Source organism: Danio aesculapii, chromosome 16 (genome assembly GCF_903798145.1).
Source record: "Danio aesculapii chromosome 16, fDanAes4.1, whole genome shotgun sequence".
Classification (NCBI taxonomy): Eukaryota; Metazoa; Chordata; class Actinopteri; order Cypriniformes; family Danionidae; genus Danio; species Danio aesculapii.
In genome coordinates, this window is record NC_079450.1 from 10,299,779 (window position 1) to 10,323,464 (window position 23,686).

Genomic DNA, 23,686 nt, shown 5'->3' on the forward strand with positions numbered 1-23,686 from the left:
TGGGCGCTTTAATCAGGCGCTACAAACTATACCTATTACAACTCCTGTGAACCAATAGGATCTCCCAGGGTCCCAGGTGGACCCAATTGTCATGGGGGACTCGATTTCTCATGACACCGGACTGCATGGTTTGGCCTTATAATAGTGTTTTTTTGCGTATAGACATCTGTGACAGTAGTTTTCACTGTGCTGACGGTTGATGTGCGTCATATTCTTTGTTCTTAGTGTTAGTAAACGTCTTTTTGCAGTATTTGCACAATGTTTGATTTGTCTGATGCACTTTACAGCTGTCATTTTACTCTGCTGCCGCACCTCTTGCTCATCGCTGATGTGCCAGTAAAGCAAGTTTGCGCCTGTAAACACAGTGCCCCCTCTGTTCAAAAATTGTACTGCGATTTATTCAACATTTCTACCGTTTTGAATCGTCACAAATTAAAATCGATTTTCAACCGGCTCACAGTGAATCGTAACATCCCTACTAAAGACCAAAATGCATCAATTAGCAACATCTAACGCGTTAAAAAAGATTAGTTGAAATACAGCTTTGATATAAAGTTTTTGTCCAAATTCCTAGTGAAATTTTTATAATTTTTTAAATATTTCACAAATGATGTTTAACAGAACAAGGAGATTGTCAGTAATTCCTATATATATATATATGTTTTTCTTATTATTTATTTTAGTTTGGCTGGAATAAAAGCAGTTTTAATTTTTTTTAAACAATTTTAAGTACAATACTTGTATTTTCAATACAGAACAAGGCACTTTAATCCAATAACTTTAACATTAACATAATAACCTAGTTACGTCTTGAAACTACACTACAACTGAATACTAGTAACTTGCAAACTAGCCAGTAAAATATGTATTGTCATCATGGCAAAGACAAATAAAACTAGTTATTAAAACTTAGGGATGTCCAGATCTGATCACGTGATCGGTAATCGAGACCAATCACGCTGTTTCAGACTCAATCGCAATCTCACGTTACCTACCGATCAGGGCTCAAGAAAAAAAAATGAATAGATAATAATAATAATAATATTAATAAATAAATAAATAAATAAATAAATAAATAAATAAATATATATATATATATATATATATATATATATATATATATATATATATATATATATATATATATATATATATATATATATATATATATATATATATATATATATATATATATATATATACACACACACACACACACACACACACATCTATAGTTATGCGGTGGCACAGAGTTAGACCTTTCTTGACTTCACACAGAGACAGCAACGCGTGCGGCATGACATCACTTTGTTGCAGAGATGCTATTGGTTAAATCCCGGCAAAGTAGAACACGGAAGCAGCTTGAAGCGGAAAGCCAAGTATGTCTGCCGTCTGGAGGTAATATAAAGTTGATGACGACAACATTGCCAATGCCAACATTGTTGGATATGTAAACTTATCATTGCAAGAAGTGGAAAGGAAAAAGCTACATTTAACACAATAAACCGGATAAGACACCTCAAAAACAAACGTAGAACCACGATTTAAAATGCCATCTCGCCACTATTTCACTGAGAAAACTCTGCCAACCCTTTATGAGAAGATTTCTGACAAACTACTTGTCCTGTTATAAGATGTATCCCATGTTTCGTTCATCACAGACATATGGAGTTCGTCCATGTCTCTACTAAGCCTTATCGCACAATGGATTGACTCCATCCTGGCTCTTCTTTATTCTTTTTTTTTATGTATTATAAAAGTATCGGATTGGGTTTCGGTATCGGTAGATACTTAAAATCAAATGAATCAGACTCGAAGGCAAAAAAAAAAACCTGATTGGGACATTACTATTAAAACTATTATGAAAAAATCTGACCATTAAGCAACATTTTGGAAATATTTTTAACAGAATTAAAATTTCACAGGAGAGCTAATCATTTTGACTTCAACTGATATGTAACTATAGATCATTTAGACGTGTTAATGATAAACCTCATGCGCAGTGACTAAAGTGTGTGAGTTACTGTAAGTGTTTTGTTTGTTTGCTTCCTGCTATGTTATAACTGTAATAGCTCGGTACATGGTGCTTCTCTTTGCAAGTGACTGAATTGCATAATTCAGAGGAGACATAATTTATGAATGAAAAGAAGAAGCGGGGCCGCATGTGTTCCTGTCTATATTTATTCTGTCTTTACAAATGCAATACAACCTGATAGGCTTAAAGAGTGAGGAAAAATATATATTATTGATTTACGTGAAAGCATGCCGACAGGTAAAGGTAAAAGTCTTAACATGTCTCTTGAGGCAGATGATGTTTTCACAAGGTGCAACACAAAGTAAAGGCACTGTCAAAAAAGGCTAAGGAAATATGAACAATGCTATTTCTAAATCTTTTCAATGATTAAATGCTTCACGCTATATGGGGTAACCTGTCACAAATGATCAAACCTGCACTCTTTAAAAAAATGCAGGGTTGTATTAACCCAATGTTGGCCCACATATAAAAAAACCAACATTGGGTTATTGTTTAATAAAATTTTAATTACATGTTTAACCTAACTTCTGGGTTGGTCTAAATTGGTCAAGCGTTTTAGATTGCATTGTTAAACAGTCTATAATGTGCATAATTGTTTTTACAAGTGTAAAACAATTATGACAGACAAAAAACGTAATTCAAACATAACCTGAAGTTCAATCAATAATTAGTACTTGGAATTTTGTCTCTTATATAATAACTTTCATTTATGACACTTGGCCCACTCTCTTATATGAATTAGAAATTATAGATTACCAACAGAGGTTTTTTTTTATTATTATATTTTTTGCTGGTCAACTACTACAAATGAGTGGAAAATGCCTAAACAAACCAATACAATAAGGACTTTACATTACTTTGACAGAAATGCGTTTTTATAAAAGAGTATATATACCTTCTGGCCCCATATTCATCACTGAAAATGTCTTCTCGTATGCAGATATAGCTCATATTCACGTCAAAGGTCAACAGACAAGAGAATCAGGAGACTCAATGTTCTTTCAGTCTGAAGGCATGACTAGATCAATTTTCCCTCCAGCCATTTTCATAAACCAAATGAATGAGGGACTTTGCTGAGTTTTCATAATCAGCTACAAAATAGACAACCTATATGCACTCCAGTTAAAAAAAATAACCTTAGCGAGTTCAACTTTTCAATTGACCATTTCTGGAGATTCTTTATCAGAAAGCAAGGAAAGTTCTTGCTAAGAAATTAATTTTCTCTTCTCATAGTCAAAATTAGTTTAATCAAAATAATTATTAAATAAAAGATTAAAATTATCTGTTGTGGCTATGAGCATTTAATTACAGAGGCTGGAAGAAAAAAACGAATATTGCCATCAATGGTACACTCTGTGGGCCATTGAACTTTCTTTTAATGGATCTAATGTTTCACCATTTGTTGGATTTTGGAGATTTAAAAAACTCTTTAATACACCAGTGGACATTTTAAAACTGATTATTTTTTTTGTTTGAGGGATATTAAATCACTTAATAGTTCTAGAAGAAGCCTATTTTCACAAATAGTGTGAAAAAGTTAAATTAATTCATCACCACTTTATTATACAAGCAAACAACTATTTACACCCTCAATTCTACAGTAAAAACAATGCTTTGGATTGTGGTTTTAGTGTGGTGGGTCACTCACAAACATTTTCCATGATAACTACACTTTCCACCAAAACATTAAAGTTAAATCTGTTGTTGTTAAAACAAACACCCTAGTAATATGATATCTGTTACCTCGACATCAGACTAAGGAACAATTACCAGAATAGTCTGTTTAAAAGAGATCGATTAATGGTTAATTACCTATGTAGTTGGTTACCTATGTTTTAACAATAGCAACAGTAATTGTTTCCAAATAAGACCGAAAATGACATGTTTATACATCTTTGCAAAACCATCTTCTTCATGCTACTTCAATGACCTCAGAAAGCAAAACCGATTTGTAAAACATGTAATGAGACATCGAGAACTTTTCAAATCTCTACAAAAAAATCCCAAGACCCTCCTTATACAACCTGATTAGACGAGACTTTTAAGCTAAAGACCCGCTAATGCACCATTATTTATTTGTTTTAGTAGGCTACACTGTGTAACGCCTCGCAATTTCACCGCCACATTTCTGATCACTTCCATAAAGTTGCGGTAAAGTAGGTTTTATATACGCACTTTCGGACTTTCTCCTTAATAATATCATTTCATGAATGTATTCTTTGCTAATTCTAAACAGGGATATCATATTAGTAACCTTCAAAGTAGGTACATTGATCACAGTCGATTAAATGGTGCTAATGTTGTTTTCAAGTCATATTCTGAGATGCGATTTCAAACCAAATATTCAAAGTCGCGTGTCACAAGTTGACATTGTTCAAAAATGAACGAATGTGAGAACATATAACTAAATTTACCTCAATTTATTGTGGTAAAGTTGGCTTTATATTCACACATTCAGACTTTCTCCTTAGTAATATAGTTTCATGAAAGTATTCTTTGCAAATTCTAAACAGGGACATCATATTAACAGCCATCAAAGTAGGTACAACATAGTTCACCGTCAATTAAATACGTGCTAATGTTGTTTTCAAGTCATACTTGCATGTGATGCACTACTTTGAATATTTAATCTGAAATCGCAAGTTGACATTGTTCAAAAATGTGTATATGAGAATATATAATCAACTTTACCTCTATTGACATTCTCCTTAATAATATAATTTCATGCAGTGTTCTTTGCAAATTCTAATCAGGGACATCATATAATTAACCATCAAAGTATGTACAACATTGTTCAGTCAATTAACAAAGTGCTAATGTTGATTTCAAGTCATATTTACATGCAATTTCAGACCAAATATTCAAAGTATTTTGTCACAAGTTCACATATTGTTAAAAAATTAACTAATGTGGGAATATATAACCAATTTTACCTCAATTTCTCTATTGAGGTAGTTGGTTTTATATTCGCACATTCGGACTTTCTCCTAAATAATATAGCCTCATTTCATAAAAGTGTTTTTACAAGGTCTAAATAGGGAAATTATATTAGCAGCCAATGACTTTCAAAGTACAACATTGTTCACAGTCAATTAGCCTAAATAGTGCTAATATTGTTTTCAAGATATGCTTGCGATTTCAGACCAAATATTCAGTTGTCACTGTCCAAAAATGAACTAATGTGAGAATATATTACTTCAATTGTTTATCTCGTGCAGCTTTTAATCAAATGCATGCAGTTAACACTGTAAAATCTTACCCTCTCTCCTCATTCCGACTTTCAAGCACTTCTTGAGCCGGCAGTATTGGCACTGGTTCCGATGGTGCTGGTCAATGGGACAGTCCCGGTTCCCCCGGCAGGTGTAACTCAGGTTCCGTCTCACCGAGCGCTTGAAGAAGCTCTTGCAGCCCTCGCAGGTAAACTGGCCGTAGTGTTTGCCGCTGGATTTGTCCCCGCACACCATGCAGTCCACATTGGGAATTTTGTCCCCGGAGAGCGCGTCGTTGCCCGGGGTTGAACCTGAGGGAGTTCCCGGTGTCCCGCCGGGCTCCTGACTGCACATTTGCAGCTGGGAGCCGGGATCAGCCGAAATGTTCTCTTGCCACTGATTTACTACCATTGCCATATCCCGCGACGCTTTAGTGATAACAACCGACACAATGCGACTCCTTAAACCGGGGAGGAGAGTTCAAGAGACCCAGACGAGGCGCGCGGCGGAGATCTTTCTAGGTAATAAAAAAATAAAATAAAACTATAGAGTGAAAGTTTTCTCTACTCAGAACAAGTCTTCGAATATTTACAACTGCGTAAACAAGAAGGTGGCATAATTATTGCGTGAGAAATCCTCAAAACTACTGTCAATATTGAGTGAGAATGTCCGACAGGTCGCGCGTCACGAGAAGACCATCCGCTTGAAACTTCACGATCTTCTCCTAAATCCCACGTGTGAAGTTTTGCTGTAGATATAAAATAAATCACGATTGTATGAGTCTTTATGGAAGTATTGAACGAAAAAGAAAAGTAAGAGCGTTTTCCAATACACTCACAGATACGATATTTGATCGTAATCTACGTCCAAACAAGAGCGCACGCGAAATGCTGTTGTGGAGACGCAAATAAAAGTGTAAAAACAGCGAAAATGAGCTGAAAGTTTGTTCCGTATCACAGTTCTTTTGTAGCTATACAAAGAAAGCTATTAAATAATCCGTCAGAACTTGTAGGTTGTGTTTACTAGAGGAGATTCAGTGTGTTTCACCAGCCAGCTGTCCGATTCATCTCTGAGAACCGTAGTTAAGAATTCGGTGAAAGTGACACTAAACAGCCGTGGTTACTGGAGCTCCTCCCACCACACTGCATATAAGGATATAGTGACCATATTAGTATGTGACGCCTCGGAGCAGGGCGGGGCCTAAATACGATAAGCTCTGCAACTGGTCAGTGGAGGTGATAGAAAAAAAGTCTTTGTCCAATTGGACAAAGGCGCTGCTCTTGCACAATTAATGTGAATTGTTTAACAGTCTCAAGCAGAGAGAGAATCTCAGGAGATATCAAAGAAGACATTAACACAGATTTGGTTTACTGATCATTAATTAACAGGGCAAAATTACTTTCCCTAAGTGAACTATTAAGTTTTAAGTTCAAAAATGTAACATTTGATAATTCAGCATATTACTTTACACATGAGCATGCAGTTTGAAGTGTTGGATTGTTTGAAACTTGAAGTTATAAACAATAACTTTAACTTTACATCATTTAAATATAGTCATTTAACAAAATTATATACATAGGCCATACTTTATGAATTTATTAACCATTATTAATATGATAATTAACATATATGATACTTTTAAACAGCTTTAAATAATGACTATTTCAAATAATAGTACACACACAGCATTGCATCAAACAATCATAATCCTGTTTCACGACTACACTTGATTTTTAGTATTATTGTAAAAACAACAACAACAAAACGTATTAAATGAGAATCTGAAATATTTTATGCCATACTTCAGAAAATAAAGATGATTTAGGATTCAAAAATGTTTTATTTTGATTATGTTTTTAAATAAATTGGTCTTTCACTTTATATTTTCAGATTTTTTATAGTATTTGTATTATTTATGATACTTTTACCATAAACCGACATATTAACCATTTGGTAGAGGGTGATATTTTAGAAATTATGGGATGTATTAAAAATACATTGATTGTATTAACTAGCAACATTAGGAGTTAAGAAATGCAATCCAAAAAAGCTTTCTTGGTGGGACAGTTAAAGGGTTAATATGATAATTACTATTTGGATCACTCAATCAATCAAATGATCAATTAAAAGGCAAAGACTTAAACTAAACTCTCAAACACAATGTTTGACATTTATTTACTCTCCTCAGAACAATTCTTCCCAAGCATAAAAACAGACAAATATCAATTTAATAAATCAATAATTTCAGATTAATTGCATTAAAATAATGAACTATACAGTACTCCAAATAGCTTTGCATCAAACTTTTAAAAGTGTATCAAACCTTTAAATGTATATGAAAACTACAAAACAAAAATGACTTTTTGTAAGTGAACCATTAAGGTTTAAGCCGTTCAGAAATGTAGCATTAAATAATTCAGCATATTAAACTGTATACTGTACACATGAGCACAGTTTGAAGCGTTAAATTGTTTAAAACTTGAAATTATAAACAATAATTTTAATATGACATCATTTAAATATACTCAGTTGACCAAATTATACACAGACCATACTCTTTGAATTTATTAATATGATAATAACACTTTAGTTTAGGTGACAATAACTAGTATTAACAAACCATTAACTAACACTACTAGCTTAATAACCTACTAATTAGCTGTTTATTAATAGTTAGTAAGGTAGAAGTTGTGTTTAAGTTTTAGGTAGGATTAGGGATGCAGAATAACTACTAATGAGCAGTTCATATCTTAATAATAGGCAGGTAATTAGCTAGCAGTTAATAGCATGACTTGTGACCTTAACTATAGTGTTACCTGATAATTAAGATATGGCTGTTTTAAATTGCTTTAAAAAAACGAAACCAATCACACAATCAATCAAAAGATCAATTAAAAGACAAAGACTCAAACTAAACTCTCAAATTACACAATGCTTGACACTTATTCACCCTCCTCTGAAAAATTCTTCCCAAACATAGCCTAAAAACTGAAATTAGAAGCGTTGAATTGTTTGAAACTTGAAATTATAAACAATAATTTTAATATCACATCATTTAAATATAGGCAATTGATCAAATATAGACATAGGCCACACTTTTTGAATTTATTAACTATTATTAATATGATAATTATTATATGTTAAAGTTTAAATAGCTTTAATTAACATTATTTAAATCACTCAAATCAATCAAATGATCAATTATAAGGCAAAGACTTAAACTAAACTCCCAAACTACACAATGTTTGACACTTATTTACTCTATTCAGAACAATTCATCCCAACCATTCATTCATTCATTTTCTTTTCAGCTTAGTCCCTTTATTAATCTGGGGCCGCCACAGCGGAATGAACCGCCAACCTATCCAGCATGTGTTTTACGCAGCGGATACCCTTCAAGCTGCAACCCATCACTGGAAAACATCCATACACACTCATTCACACACATACACTACTGACAATATGCTTACCCAATTCACCAACATTCTCTACACAGAAACACCAATTGACCCAGCTGGGGCACGAACCAGCGACCTTCTTGCTGTTAGGCGATTGTGCTACCCACTGTGCCACCGTGCTGCCGATCCCAAACATACAAACAGAAAAAAGATCATATTCAATTGATCAAAAGTTCCAGATTAATTGCATTCAAAAAATGTTTTATACAGTACTCCAAATAAAATCTTTAAATCTGTTTGAAAACTACAAACAACAACAACAACAACAACAACAACAACAACAAAATAAGATGTTTACTTTAAAAGAAAAGGAGAATGATGGATTTAGCTGGCATGTTAGTAACCTTGTTTTCATTAGCGTGTCATTTGGTGTTGCCGTTCACACCATTTGACAAAGGCTCCTCGCAGGAGTCTTTGCTCCTGTTAGTTTAGTCTGTAATGAGCATATTGAGAAGCTGTTAATGCACAAAAGGCCACAGTTTAAATTACAGCAGCATGCACTGCCTTTTACCATTACACCTAAAAGCTGTGAGAAAGCGTAAAGGACAGTGAGCCAACGAACTGCTGTCATTATTTACAAATTAAAGCCTTGTTTAAATGGGGTTAAACTGTACATCTGTTCTAACATTTCTGCACAAATACATTGCAACTGTCTTCAGTATTAATCTGCTTGTGGTATATAATTTAACCTCCGTGAAGTTGGCACCAGTGGTGTAGTCCTTGCTATACGCACGTATACTCAGTATGCCTACTTTTTTCTACGAGCTGTTGGGGTATTACGACTTCTGAGGATCATACTCTCGGTATACTCACTTGTTTTGGTGATTAGACTTCTCTAATTTTTGTGTATTGAGTATTTGAGTTTTTTGAAGATCACAACAAATCAGCTGAATGAAGTCTCGCTGAAACGTTCAAGTAAAATTATAAAACAGCATGGGCGTCACTTTAGCCCTCCTATATTTCCATTCAGCCCCCCTAACACTTTTGCGATTACCTGTACACTACTAAATGATCGCCTCAGTCCCCTTTAAATTTGATATAAAAACGGCGGCAGAATCCCGCTCCTGAACTCGTTTTTTTAGTTAGTCAGCAAACCACAGCTGTGCAGTGTTTGTGTGTATATATATATATATATATGTGTGTATATACACATATGTGTATTTGTGTGTATATGTCGCTTCTTTGCCTACTTTTAAAATTTGGATTGGGTGGGTAATAGTACACCAACTATTTTTTTAGGACTACACCACTGGTTGGCACCCCATAAAAACAAATAATTCCCAAAACTTTGCCTTTCGTTTGTGCTACTTTTGGGCTGATTTGTGCCGCAAAAATGAACGTTTGTGCTGTTTTGGGGTCTGAGATATTAAGAATAATTTTTTTGACCGTGTGACGTCACTTTCCACCACATGTTGCTCAAATGACTTCAAATCAGCACAGGTCATTTGTGCTCGATTTGTGTTGGTTTGTGCCGTTAAAACAAACACTGCATCGGTTTTCCTTGTTTAGATATAAGCAAAATATTTCGGGAGCCATGACATCACTCTCCACCCCATTTTGTCTAAATCGCACCAAACTGGTTTCATTCGTTTGTGCCTGATTTGTGCCGTTAAAACAAACGCTTTATCTATTTTTGTTGTAGAGATATAATTAAAATATTTCAGAAGTTGTGACATTACTCTCCACCCCATTACCTCTAAATCACACAAAACTGGTGTGCTTGATTTGTGCCTGGTTTGTGTCGTTAAAACAAACACTTTATCTGTTTTAGTTGTTTAGAAATAATTAAAATATTTCAGAAGTTGTGACATCACTCTCCACCCCATTATTTCCTCTAAATCGCTTGATTTGTGCCGTTAAAATAAACACTTTATCTGTTTTTATTGTTTAGATATTGCCTAATCAAAGTACTTCGGGAGCCGCGACGTCACTCTCCACACCATTATTTCCTCTAAATCACACAAAACTGGTGTCATTCGTTTGTGCCTGATTTGTGCCTGGTTTGTGCCGTTAAAACAAACACTTTATCTGTTTTAGTTGTTTAGATATAATTAAAATATTTCAGAAGTTGTGACATCACTCTCCACCCCGTTATTTCCTCTAAATCGCTTGATTTGTGCTGGTTTGTGCGTTAAAATAAACACTTTATCTGTTTTTATTGTTTAGATATTGCCTAATCAAAGTACTTCGGGAGCCGCGACGTCACTCTCCACCCCATTATTTCCTCTAAATCGCACAGAACTGGTGTCATTCGTTTGTGCTGGATTTGTTCTGGTTTGTGCTGTTAAAATAAGTGTAAGTGGATTGAACAAAACACTTAAGTAAACCTACAGACCTTAAGAATTGTGTTGCGTCAACTCATTTTAAATAAGTAGTTGGAACAAGCAGAAAAAGTATTTTTTGAGTGTATCAAGATCAGTGTGAGCACGTTCGCCTCACAGCAAGAAGGTCACTGGTTCAAGCCTCGGCTGGATCAGTTGGCGTTTCTGTGTGGAGTTTGCATGTTCTCCCCATGTTGGCGTGGGTTTCCTTTGAGTGCTCTGATTTCAACCACAAGTACAAAGACATGTGCTATTGGTGAATTGGGCAGGCTAAATTGGCCATAGTGTATGTGTGTGAATGAGTGTGTATGGATGTTTCCCATTGATGGGTTGCAGCCGGAAGGACATCCGCTGCGTAAAACACATACTGGATATGTTGGCGGTTCATTCCGCTGTGGCGACCGCAGATTAATAAAGGGACTAAGCTGAAAATGAATGAATGAATGAATGAATGAAGATCAGTGTTGGGGAAAGTTACTTTTGAAAGTAATGCATTACAGCAGGTGTGACCAACACTGTTCCTGGAGATCGACATTCCTGCAGATTTCAGTTGCAACCCATATCAAACACACCTGCCTGTAGTTATCAAGTGCTGTTCAGGTCCTAATTAATTGGTTCAGGTGTGTTTGATCAGGGTTGGAGCTGAACTTTGCAGGAAGGTCAATCTCCAGGAACAGGGTTGAGCACCACTGCATTACAGTATTGAGTTACTCCTCAAAAAAGTAACTAGTTGCATTACTTAGTTACTTTTTATGGAAAGTCATGCGTTACGTTACTTTTTAATACCTGCCTGAGGCTTGACCCCTTTCAGAACTTGCAGGGTGTTTTTCTTTATTTTTTAAATAGAGGAGCTCTGCATTTACCAACACACTGTATAACCTACACTTTCCTTTACCTTAAAAAACAAAACAAATAAACAAAAATTATAATAACAATACCTTCTGAAAACGTCCTGACGATATACAGGCCGTATATATGGATTAATGAAAGTTGAAAGCAATGTGTTTGCTACTTTTGTATTTTTGTCTTATTAGTTCAGTAAAATCACTGTCCATTGAGGCAATCCTCTTTACTTCAATGTGTTCAAAATAATGAGAATACTTCCATCACAGAAACGTAAGGCTCTGCCATCTTGGTTTCTGTCTATTTCAGTGGGGAGCTCATTTTCTCATTGAGTGTGATTCATTGTAATTACCCTAATTTTCATTCAGCAAATTATTTTATTAAAAGCAAATTAATTAATCTAAAAAGTAACTCAAGTTACATTTATAAAAACAGTAACTCAATATTATTACTTAATTTTTTTAAGTAATGCATTACTTTACTTGTTACTTAGAAAAGTAATATTATTATGCACTTGTGTTATTTGTAATGCATTACCCCCAACACTGATCAAGATAACCAAATTAAGAATAAAAGCAGAATGCTAAAAGTAATCACACAAGCATTAAATATGATTGATTTGTGAGTGAGATGCTTTGTTTTAATGTCTATTAACCCTCATGTGCTGTTGGGGATGTTTTCATCCACTCTGGAGTAATTTTGAATCTTAATTTGGCCATATTTTTTTCTGTGTTTTAGCTTGCAGAATGAATTTTGGTGACAAATCTTATTTTGACACATATTTTGCTTTCAAAAATACACTGTGGGCAAATTTACTACACTTTTGCTATGTTAGGGATAAAAACATCCACTGAATTACTACCTGTACGTCTACCTTTTATCAAAGTCTTAGACGTGTGAAACAGCATTGCCTTTGATGCATTGTTTTTGATTGATTTTCATTTTTTTCTCCCTAATTTACTGTTGGTGGCTGTTTCTACCCCATCGACCTTTATTATAACCACATTTTTTTGATTGCAAAGCCATGACACCATATAATCATGCATTCTTGATTGTTGGCGGTTTTCCCTGCTGGGAAGAGGAAAAATTACTAAATTTACTGTTGATCATCCCTTGGCACCATTAACCCTTTAGATGTTTAACTCTTTAGCCTGTGCAAAAAAAGAAGCTTAGTTTCTGGATTTTATATGGAGAATAACAGCAAATTAAAGTGTGTGTATGTGTGTCTGTGAGAGTGACCTTTACGCACTTACCTTTATATGTATGAGAAAATCTAAATATGCATCTCAGCTCTCAAAACTACATGGAGTAAAGCAAAGACTGTGTATGTATGCACCATCAAATGTGGTTATAATGGAAGTCAATGGGGCAAAAACAGCCACCAACAGTAAATTAGGGAGAAAAAAATTAAAATCTAACAATGCATCAAAGCCAATGTTGTGACTAATCATTGACATGTCCAAGTCTATGATAAAAGAAAAAAAAAAATCCAGTCCACAATTATTTTAATATTGAAAATATGCCTTTTTTAAACAAAATCTGTGACATCATATGTGAACTTGGAAATTAAAGAGTTAAAATTCTGTAATTAAAACTTAAATATATATATATTTATTTATCGGGTGCATTTTTACAGCAGTTTAATTCAGTGGATGTTTTCATCCTGAACATAACAAAAGGGTAGTGCAACTGAACAGTGCACAAGGATTAAAAGAGTTTAAGCTTAATATTTTCCACACTCAAAAAATTCTGTTTGTTTAAACTACTTATATACAAAAAAAAATGAGCTGAAACAACACAATTCTTGAGTTTTTCTGGGGGACAGCTTAATTGTTTTATGTTCATTCATTCATTTTCTTTTTGGCTTAGTCCCTTTATTAATCCGGGGTCGCCACAGAGGAATGAACCGCCTGTTTCATGTTTAATCCATCTAAATTTGTAAAAAAAAAATAAGTTAACTTAATTCCTTCATATTGGCTCAACATGTTGTGCCATCCAAAGTTACAGTAGGAAATTTCCCTCATTGAGTAAGTGCCGTATGCCATTAAGCAGTTTAAACCCTTATGCCTCTTTCAATATCCAGCATTACGTGCTGAGTAAACAATCATCTTTGTGTTGATCCCACAGCAAAACAATAGAAATGAAACAGTCAAAACACTGCCAGCAGTATTTACAACCAGGTAAAACATGTTTAAATATGACGTATTAATGGTAAATAAATGGAAATGCAAGAAAATCAATTATTTAGATATACTCACAAAACATATGGTCCCCCAATTAAGCAGCCTGCAAAAGAAAAGAACTTGATGTTATTGTTGTCTCTGTTTAGCACGGCACTTCTAGCGCTAGAGGCCATAAAGTTGCCCTTTAGCTCAGCTTAATTGTTGGCACATGTAACCCTACCTGTCCTCCAATTAGCCTTTTGACTGGCTATTAGATCATTCTGTGGCACACTGACCAGGGGGGTTATTTGGGGGAATGGTGATTATGTGTAATTCTATACAGCGATGGCATTTAAAAATATGAATGAGATGAATCAGGTTGGCTAATTTAATTCAATTCAATTAGAAGTTCAGTTAAAGCACTTTATAGGTCAATAAAGTTTGTGCTATTATTATTTTCAGGAAACAGAAAAGGAGGATTTTTGAAGCGTCATCACAATTTCATATGAGGATCGTTTATAGTTTTTAGTCTGTCGAGCATGAAAGACCATGTACACAGATAAAGAAAAAGGTTTTAGGAAAAAACTCAGAATCAGAAGTTTTCAGAGTTAGTATATCCCAACTATGATGTGTTTTTCCCAAAATTCTGAAAATGAAAGTAATATAATTGTAATTTTTAAACTCAGATTTAGAGTTTGCATGTTCTCCCTGTGCTGGCGTGGGTTTCCTCTGGGTGCCCTGGTTTCCCCCACAGTCCAAAGACATGCACTACAGGTGAATTGAATAAACTAAATTGGCCGTAGTGTATGATTGTGTGTGTGAATGGCTGTATGGGTGTTTACCAGTACTAGGTTGCGGCTGGAGGGGCATCCTCTGCACACAACATATGCTGGAATAGTTGGTGGTTCATTGCGCTGTGGGGACCCCTGATAAATAATGGACTAAGCCGAAGGAAAATGAATGAATTTTCTCTTTCTTAAGTTTTAAACAAAAAGCTTGTCTGGTGCTAATAAGACTGTGATGCGAGCTTTTATGGTTAAAAATAAAAAAAGATAGAAAGAAAAAGGAATGAAAAAAGAATGAATGAAAAAGAAAGAGAATGAATGAAAAAAGAAAGAAAGAAAGAAAGAAAGAAAGAAAGAAAACAGAATAAAGAAAAAGAAAGAAGAAAGTAAAGTAAAAAAGATATAATGTAAGAAAGAAAGGAAGGAAGGAAAGAAAGAGAAAGAAAGATAGATAGCTAGATAAAAGGAAAGTAAGAAAGAATAAGAAGTAAAAAGAAAATTAAGAAAAATGAAAGAAAGAAAAGGTAAGAAGGAAAGAAGGTAAAAAGAAAGAAAGAAAGAGAAAAAGAAAGGTAAACAATAAAGAAGACTGAAAGAAGAAAGATAGAATGAATGAAAAAAAGAAAGAAATATAAAGAAGGTAAAAACAAAGAAGAAAGATAGAAAGAAAGAATGAAAAAATAAAGTAAAAATGAAAGAAAGAAAAATAAAGAAGGTAAAAAATACAGAAGATAGAAGGAATGAATGAAAAAAGAGAAAGAAAAATAAAAAAAGAAGGAAGGAAAGTAAAAAAAGAAATAAAGTAAGAAGGAAAGAATGAATGAATGAAAAATGAAAGAAAAAAGAAAGTAAAAAGAATAAATGTAAGAAAAAAGGAAAGAAAGAAAGAAAGAAAGAAAGAAAGAAAGAAAGAAAGAAAGAAAGAAAAGCAAGAAAGAAAGAAAGAATAAAAGGGAATGTATCCTTTCAAACAGACTCTGGGCCTTCAGAAAGAGGGCCAGATTTTGCCGGACACTCATGTTACCTGAGTGATTGTTTATGGGGACATTTTTGGAGCACGTCAGAAGCAGGAATCATGAATCATGGGTCGCAAACTGTCAGAGCTTCCATAAATTAACCTGCAAACCAGTGGCCCTTGCATTTCCTAGGCCATGCTATGTGGTCATGTTTACTCCCTGACCTCAATCTGGGAGTCAGTGTGCCAGTTGCTGCGCTCATCAGTCACTTCACAGGCTGGAGCTGCATGTGCATTAATCTTCTCTATCAACCACAGCCAGAGATGCATCTGACATGTGGATGGTTGATACAGTTGAATGAAGAGACGAATTACTAGTCTACTAAATTAGACTTCTGTTGGCACTTTTAGTAAATTCTCATTAAATGCTCGCTCATTCATTCGTTCGTTCGTTCGTTCGTTCGTTCGTTCGTTCGTTTGTTTGTTCGTTTGTTTGTTCATTTAATCATTCATTCATTCACTCATTTGTTTATTCATTTGTTCGTTCATTCATTTATTCATTTGTTTATTCATTCATTCATTCCTTGAATTTGAATTTGTCCATTCATGCATTCATTCACTTATTTGTTCAATATTTAATTAATTAGTTTGTTTATTTGTTCATTCATTCATTCATTCATTCCTTTATACATTAGTGCATTCATTCATTTGTTTGTTCACTAATTCATTCACTTGTTCATAATTCTTTTGTTCATTCATTCAATCGTTTATTTACTCATCTGTTCATTCTTTTGCTCGTTCATTCATTCGTTTATTTGTTCATTTGTCTGTTCATGCATTCATTCATTCATTTGTTCAATAATTCATTTATTCATTTATTTGTATGTAATGCATTCATTCATTCAATAATTAATTAATTCATTCGTTCATTCATTTGTTCATTCATTCACTGTAAAAAAAATGCTGGGTCGTTGGTACAAGATACAGCTTGGTGCTATAAATATGTTTAAGGTCATGAAAGTTGACTAGTTCGTTAGATTTAACCAAAGTCCCTTTAATAGGTCTCAAACTCAGTTCCTGGAGGGCCGCAGCTCTGCATAGTTTTTCTCCAACCGTAATCAAACACAGCTGATCTAGTAGTGTCTAGTAGTCTTGAACACCTTGATTAGTTGGATCAGCTGTGTTTGATTAGAGTTGGAGCAAAATTGTGCAGAGCCGCGTCCCTCCAGGAACTGAGTTTGAGACCTATGCTTTAAGACAAGTAATTTTGCTCGATGGCTATCTTTGAAACGCCTCTCAGACTGTATGCTTGGGGATTTTGTTTGAAATTCTCCAAAATTGCTTGCCAAGCTTACAATTAAATATATTGTGGTCACCAATAAAATTTATCAACAACGCTCTCGCTAGGTTAATTTCTAAACGTTCACAAAATCTGCAGAAACTCACATCTGTTCCGAGCCCCTTCCCCAGAGAATCGTCAGTCTATAGCGATCGCTAATTGGCTTCTGTACTTGTAGGCGGGGCTTCATTTGCCACATTGACTATTACACTTTTCCCCATTCAAAACTATAGGAGTGACACGTCTTGCGTATTCTATAGACTTTGGTTCAACTTAAGCATTTAGGGCAGCAACTATTTTGCAGTGTTCATTTGTTCATTCATTTATTCATTCATCCAATCACAATAAAAAAGCTGAGTGGTTGTAACACATGTTACAAAAAACACTGTTACATTTATTTGAAATAATTAACCCAACATTGGGTTTGTCCATATTTAATCCAATGTTAGTGTGTTCACTGTATAAAAAAAAAACTAAAGAAAAACAGACAAACAAAAAAACAACCGCAAGAAGATCAAGACCAAAGTTACTTAAACATATTAAATGAAGTTAGCAATGCTTTTAACTCTTTTGTTAAGTTCTACAAGATTCAACTTGGTGTTATGAATATGTTTGTTATGGAAGTTAACTAGTCAACTTCCATAAACATATTTATAACACCAAGCTGAATCTTGTAGAACTGAAAAAAAGAGTTAAAAGCATTGATTCAACTTGAAAAGATTTAGTGCAGCAACTATTTTTATAGTGTTCATTCATTCATTCTAAAAAAATTGCTGGGTGGTTGTAAATCAATGTTGGATCAAATATGGACAAACCCAAATGTTTTGTTAAAAAAATGGCATTTAAATTTAACTGAAAAAATAACCCAACAAAGATATTCATATTTAACCCAATGTTAGAGTGTTCACTGTAAAACAACAACATTACAACATGTTACCCGAACTTATTTAAATAAGTAAAAAGTTAACTTAAAAACTTAAGACAGCAACTATTTTTATAGTGTTCATTCATTCATTCATTCATTCATTCATTCATTCATTCATTCACTGTAAAAAATGCTGGGTAGTTGGTACAAAATTCAGCTTGGTGTTATTAATATGTTTAATGTTATGAAAGTTGACTAGTAATTTGATTCAACTTCATTGATTCATTTATTCATTCATTCACAATAAACAAAGCTGGGGGGTTGTAACACAAGTTGGGTCAAACCTGCAAATATTCACATTCAGATTATTTTTTTGTGCTTGTCGCATAATTGAGCATGTTTTTTTTTTCTTGTGGCAATTTGCTTGGACAACAATTATGATGCTTTACAATGGAACCTTGTTATTATAACGGGACAATGAATTTCTAAATCAGTGCTTCCTCTTTTCACAGTTGTGAATTTATAACGATTGTGAGGTGATATTTTGCTTTACTGATTTTGTAAAAAGTAAACTAGTTTTTAATTAAAATTAATAAATAAAAGTTTGTATGTTAAGGTAATGCGGTTTCATGTTAAAATTCACAATTACAGATGTATGACTTACCATTCTAGAAAAATATTCTGTTAGAAGTTGTAAAAAACGAAATTTGAAGTTTATTTTGCATTTCTTATGATTCTTAGGGTTTTCAAGAGAAAAAAGTTGCATTTCTGATTAAAAAAAAATGCAGAATTGCCAGATGTAAACTTAGAATTGAATACAAAAGTAATTCTTAATATTCAGTTTATACACTTACTGTATATCTCACAATTTTACAGTTCACTTCATATCTCACAATTCACTTAATCTCAATAAAAAAAAGACTGTTTTCAAAGATTCAATCATATAACAACAATAAAACAACATGGTCACGCTTTACAATGTTTCATAATAGTTGATGTATGTACTAACATGAATATGAACAATACAGCCTTTATTAATAGGTCAATATTTAATAATACATTATTAAAATACAAATTAACATTAGCTTAATGCACCATGAGTTAATGTGAACGGCTTTATTTCTATTAATAACATTATTAAACGTGAATAAATACTGTAATTAATGTATTGTTCATTGTTTGTTCGTGTTAATAAATACTTATTGTAAAGTGTTACCAACACAATAAATCAAATGTAATTTTTACTAATATATGAAAGGGTTGGCTATTTAATGCAAAAACAGTCAATGACTAATATGCCACACGTTTACAGATTTACAGTTTTGGACCAGTGTCTTCACATTTGTGGCCTGCTGGGTCATTGCACTCTTTCCTCCGTCCGATTAGAGTTGATGAAGAGGTTAGACGTTGTGAAGCTTGGCGTCTTTAACTGAGATTTATCTGTTCCTGTACTGACCCTGATGGGGTTGCCTGCCCTCACCCCAATGTCCTCGAGATTTATTCGGTTATTTGTTTATCTATTCTGAGGAGTCTTGCATTTCTCTCCCTAATTTTTTTTCTTTTTTTCCTGTTTATACATCCAAGTCTCATTTTTCACCGTGGTAGCAATATAAAGAAGCTCTTACCAAATGCTGATACAGTCAAAATACAGTCGCTGATGACCCTCATGACCCGGACACCCGCCTCAAGTACAACACCACAAGATTCTGCAACACACCAAACTATGGAGAAGCATAACCTTTTCCATATTGTCATTCAGAGTAGACCCTTTTCGCATTTCCGGCTTTCTCAGTAGCAAAAGTCGTCATAGATGGGTAAACTGGGAATGGAAGAGTACAACAAATATTTTTTACAGTGCTATATTTGCTGAAATAATAATAGAAAAACTCCACCATGGTGTTATCAAGATTTTCAGAAAAAGGGGGAAATTGTATGAGACTGATGACAGTAGCCAGAGGAGAGAATAGCGTCAAGTTTACTCTCAGCCCTATAGACGCTGCATTACAAACACCTCACATAAACAGTACTAAGTTTTTTGTAATTTGATGCAAAGATGATATAATGCATTCATAAATGCACATACAGTAAAGTCAGAATTATTAGCCCCCCTTTGAATTTTTTTCTTCTTTAAATATTTCCCAAATGATATTTAACAGGGCAAGGAAATATTTACAGTATTTAGAAATATGTTGTAAAAATGGTTTTGAAAAATTTAAAACTGCTTTTATTCTAGCCTAAATAAAATAAATAAGTCTTTGTCCAGAAAAAGAGTATTATAGGACATACTTTGAAAATGTCCTGGCTCTGAAAGATTTCTTCAACTGTAACCACACAATTATAAGCCCCCCTTTGAATTAAAAATATATATATTTTCCAAATGATGTTTAACAGAGCAAGGAAACTTTCACAGTATGTCTGATAATATTTTTTCTTCCGGAGAAAGTCTTATTTGTTTTATTTCAGCTAGAATAAAAGCAGTTTTTAATTTTTTAAACACCATTTTAAGGTCAAAATTATTATTCGATAGTCAACAGAACAAACCATCGCTATAGAATAACTTGCCTAATTACCCTAACCTGCCTAGTTAACCTAATTAAGCCTTTAAATGTCACTTTAAGCTGCATAGAAGTGTCTTGAAAAATATCTAGTCAAATGTTATGTAAATATTATTTGTCATCATGGCAAAGATTAGTTATTAAAAAGTTATTAAAACTAATGTTTACAAATGTGCTGAAAATATTCTCTTCGTTAAACAGAAATTGGGGGAAAAAATAAACAAACGTGGGGGCTAATAATTCAGGGGGGCTAATAACTTCAACTTTACATATACACACACAAAAAATGACAAATAATTGCTTATTAAATGTATTTAATTCAAATAATAAATACTGGTCAGAGAAATGTATTTACTTATGTAATTCATTATTGTTTTTGTAGAAAAATACAAGATTTACAAGCAACCAAAATTCGTTGCACCTTTATTTAATTGTTTGATTAAAACTAAGAACATAAAGGAATATATTGGGACCTTCTTTAAACATGAGGCATTAAGCTGCGTTCACACTGCTCTTTTTGCCACTTTTTTGATGCACGCGAATGCAGCAGACATGGAAACACAAACTTGTGCAACAAGTTTCACCTCTCGCTGCGTTGCAAGTTTAAGCTTGGTGAACTCTGACCTGCGAAATGGCATCATGTGATTGCGTAAGTCTGATAGATGATCAAAGCATGGCCTCTCTGTAGAGAAATTGAAAATATGAAGCAATCACGTTTTATCGATGTCTAATCATATTCTTTTATCCCAGACCTTTTCCCAGCACCAAACGTCAGAATTTCACATGCTTAAACTCTAGTGTGTCCGTGGCTTTAATCCTAATGAATAAAAATAAATCAGGCTGCTGGCACTTTAAGAGTGATGCACAGATCCAATATACTGATCCATTGTTTATGAACACTTGAGACGCAAATGACTACGTTTGCGTTCATATTCTGATGTGAGTTTAAGTTCTTTTTACTGCTTATTGCTTTAACATGAAGCATGGCCTGTGCTGTATTTTCTCATCTGTGTGAGTTTTATAACTGTAACTAAATAAAAAAGTAGCTAATTTAGCAAACATTAACTGGCATGCTAAGGTCACTTGGGCAGCACAGCTGTTTTCTTACCGTTTTCTTCAGTACATTACATAATTTAAGGCAGTTTTTTCCAGTTCAGAATGAGAGCACTATATTTAAATAATGTGTCAATTTATTCATTAGCCAACAACTACACTGAAAAAAATGATTCAAAGATGATTCCTTGGATTTACTCAATTTTTTTACGTTAAGTGGTTGTAAACAATTTATTTTGGCTGAATTTAAACAATCAAATTAAGTTAAAGATTGCTCAATTTAATTTGTTTGTTTAAATTCAACACAAATAAATTGTTTGCAACAGTTTTGCATGCAACACTTTTTTCAGTGTAATGCAAAGTAGTCCTTTTAAGACTCATGAAATGACAAATTTGCAAAATACATCTGACACAATACTCAAAACTAATTAAATACATATTTTAAAGGCACTGCAGTGCAGTTTTTTTAAGCACCTGTTAATTTAGATTTTTATTTTTATTTTTGTCTTTTTACAGGTTTACAGGTTTTTTCCAGTCTAATGTAAAGAAAACATCCAAAATACAGGTGATTATTTGTTTTTTGTTTTAGCACTTAATCAATTTATTTCTGTAGATTTCAATATTAGTATATTTATTCGAAATGACATTTTCTCTAATTGAATTGTCAATCACTTCAGCAGCCGTACACTGTAAAATGTAATGACAAGAAGTCAAGACAACTAATATTTTTATTTTGCTTTATTTTAAAAAGTTTATCAGGTTTCAACTAAATTTTTTAAGTTGAACTTAATATTATTAGCCAGTAGGGGCAACACGGTGGCTCAGTGGTTGGCACTGTTGCCTCACAGCAAGGTTGGGGTAAGTTGGCGTTTCTGTGTGAAGTTTGCATGTCCTTGCTTTTCCATGTTGGTGTGGGTTTCCTCCGGGTGCTCCGGTTTTCACAGTCCAAAGACATGCGCTATAGGTGAATTTTAAACAAATCCTGTGTAATGAAGATGAAAACTAAAGGCAATAAAGGGGCTAACGCGCAGCCATCACAACAGCGGCCCGCAACAGCTAACGCATCCTCTGATTAACGAAATTAGCTCGATGCGGCTTCAGGCAACATTCAGACTCTTAAAACTGAAATATCTCATCGTCACGCCGGGATCTGGCAGAAATATTTTGCTGTGAACTATGATCTGTGCGGGCAATGCAGTGGCGCAGTAGTTAGTGCTGTCGCCTCACAGCAAGAAGGTCACTGGTTCGAGCCTCGGCTGGGTCAGTTGGCGTCTCTTTGTGGAGTTTGCATGTTCTCCCTGCGTTCGTGTGGGTTTCCTCCGGGTGCTCTGGTTTCCCCCCACAGTCCAAAGACATGCGGTACAGGTAAATTGGCTAGGCTAAATTGTCCATAGTGTATGTATGTGTGCGAATGAGTGTGTATGGGTTTCCCGGTAATGGGTTGCGGCTGGAAGGGCAACATATGCTGCGTTAAACATATGCTGGATAAGTTGGCAGTTCATTCCGCTGTGGCGACCCCAGATTAATAAAGGGACTAAGCCGAAAAGAAAATGAATGAATGATCCGTGCTAGGTGAAGGATATAGAACATTCTCTTGCCACATGTTCGGATGATATCACAGTGCTACATGAAAAGGTTGACTCTCTTTCGACTACTGTGGTAAAACTAGAAGAAAAGTGTGAAGATTTGGAAATATAACGCAAGACGACTATAAATGTAAATTGATTCAAATAAAAAAATTAGGGCAAGATTTTTTTTACACTATAACATACGCTAAACTTCATAGTTGTATATTACATAACACACACACACACATTAATCATTTAAATTATTAGTATTTTAAACAAGTTTGTGCTAGAAATGTATGCAAATTAGCACATATTTATTAAATCAATGCCTCATTTTCACATATATACAGTGCTTAGCAAATTTAAGTACACCCCTCACAAATCTCTCTTTTTAATTTTTATTTTTATTTGGAAGCTATACAATATTATATCTCTGCATATACGTTAGATTAGTCAGTACTGAAGCCAAATCTGGAGCTTATCTAACAAAATAACTTATGATAACGTCCAAAAACTAGAACAGCCAAATTTATGTTTA

At 34.0% G+C, this 23,686-nt stretch overlaps 1 protein-coding gene across 2 annotated transcripts in view; it reads right to left on the reverse strand.

The window, feature by feature from the left end:
* The window catches only part of nr2f5 (nuclear receptor subfamily 2, group F, member 5), a 103,621-nt gene that overhangs the window by 24,397 nt on the left and 55,538 nt on the right, over nt 1–23,686 (reverse strand). Inside the window, exons 3-5 of one of the 2 annotated variants that reach the window (XM_056476291.1) lie at nt 14,125–14,152; nt 8,715–8,821; nt 5,295–5,761 (exon numbers count right to left, since the gene is read on the reverse strand). In XM_056476291.1, the coding sequence (XP_056332266.1) occupies nt 5,295–5,661 (367 nt within the window). In that variant the 5' untranslated portion in view covers nt 5,662–5,761; nt 8,715–8,821; nt 14,125–14,152. The remainder of the gene's footprint in view (nt 1–5,294; nt 5,762–8,714; nt 8,822–14,124; nt 14,153–23,686) is intronic. The other variant, XM_056476292.1, reaches the window with a different exon arrangement.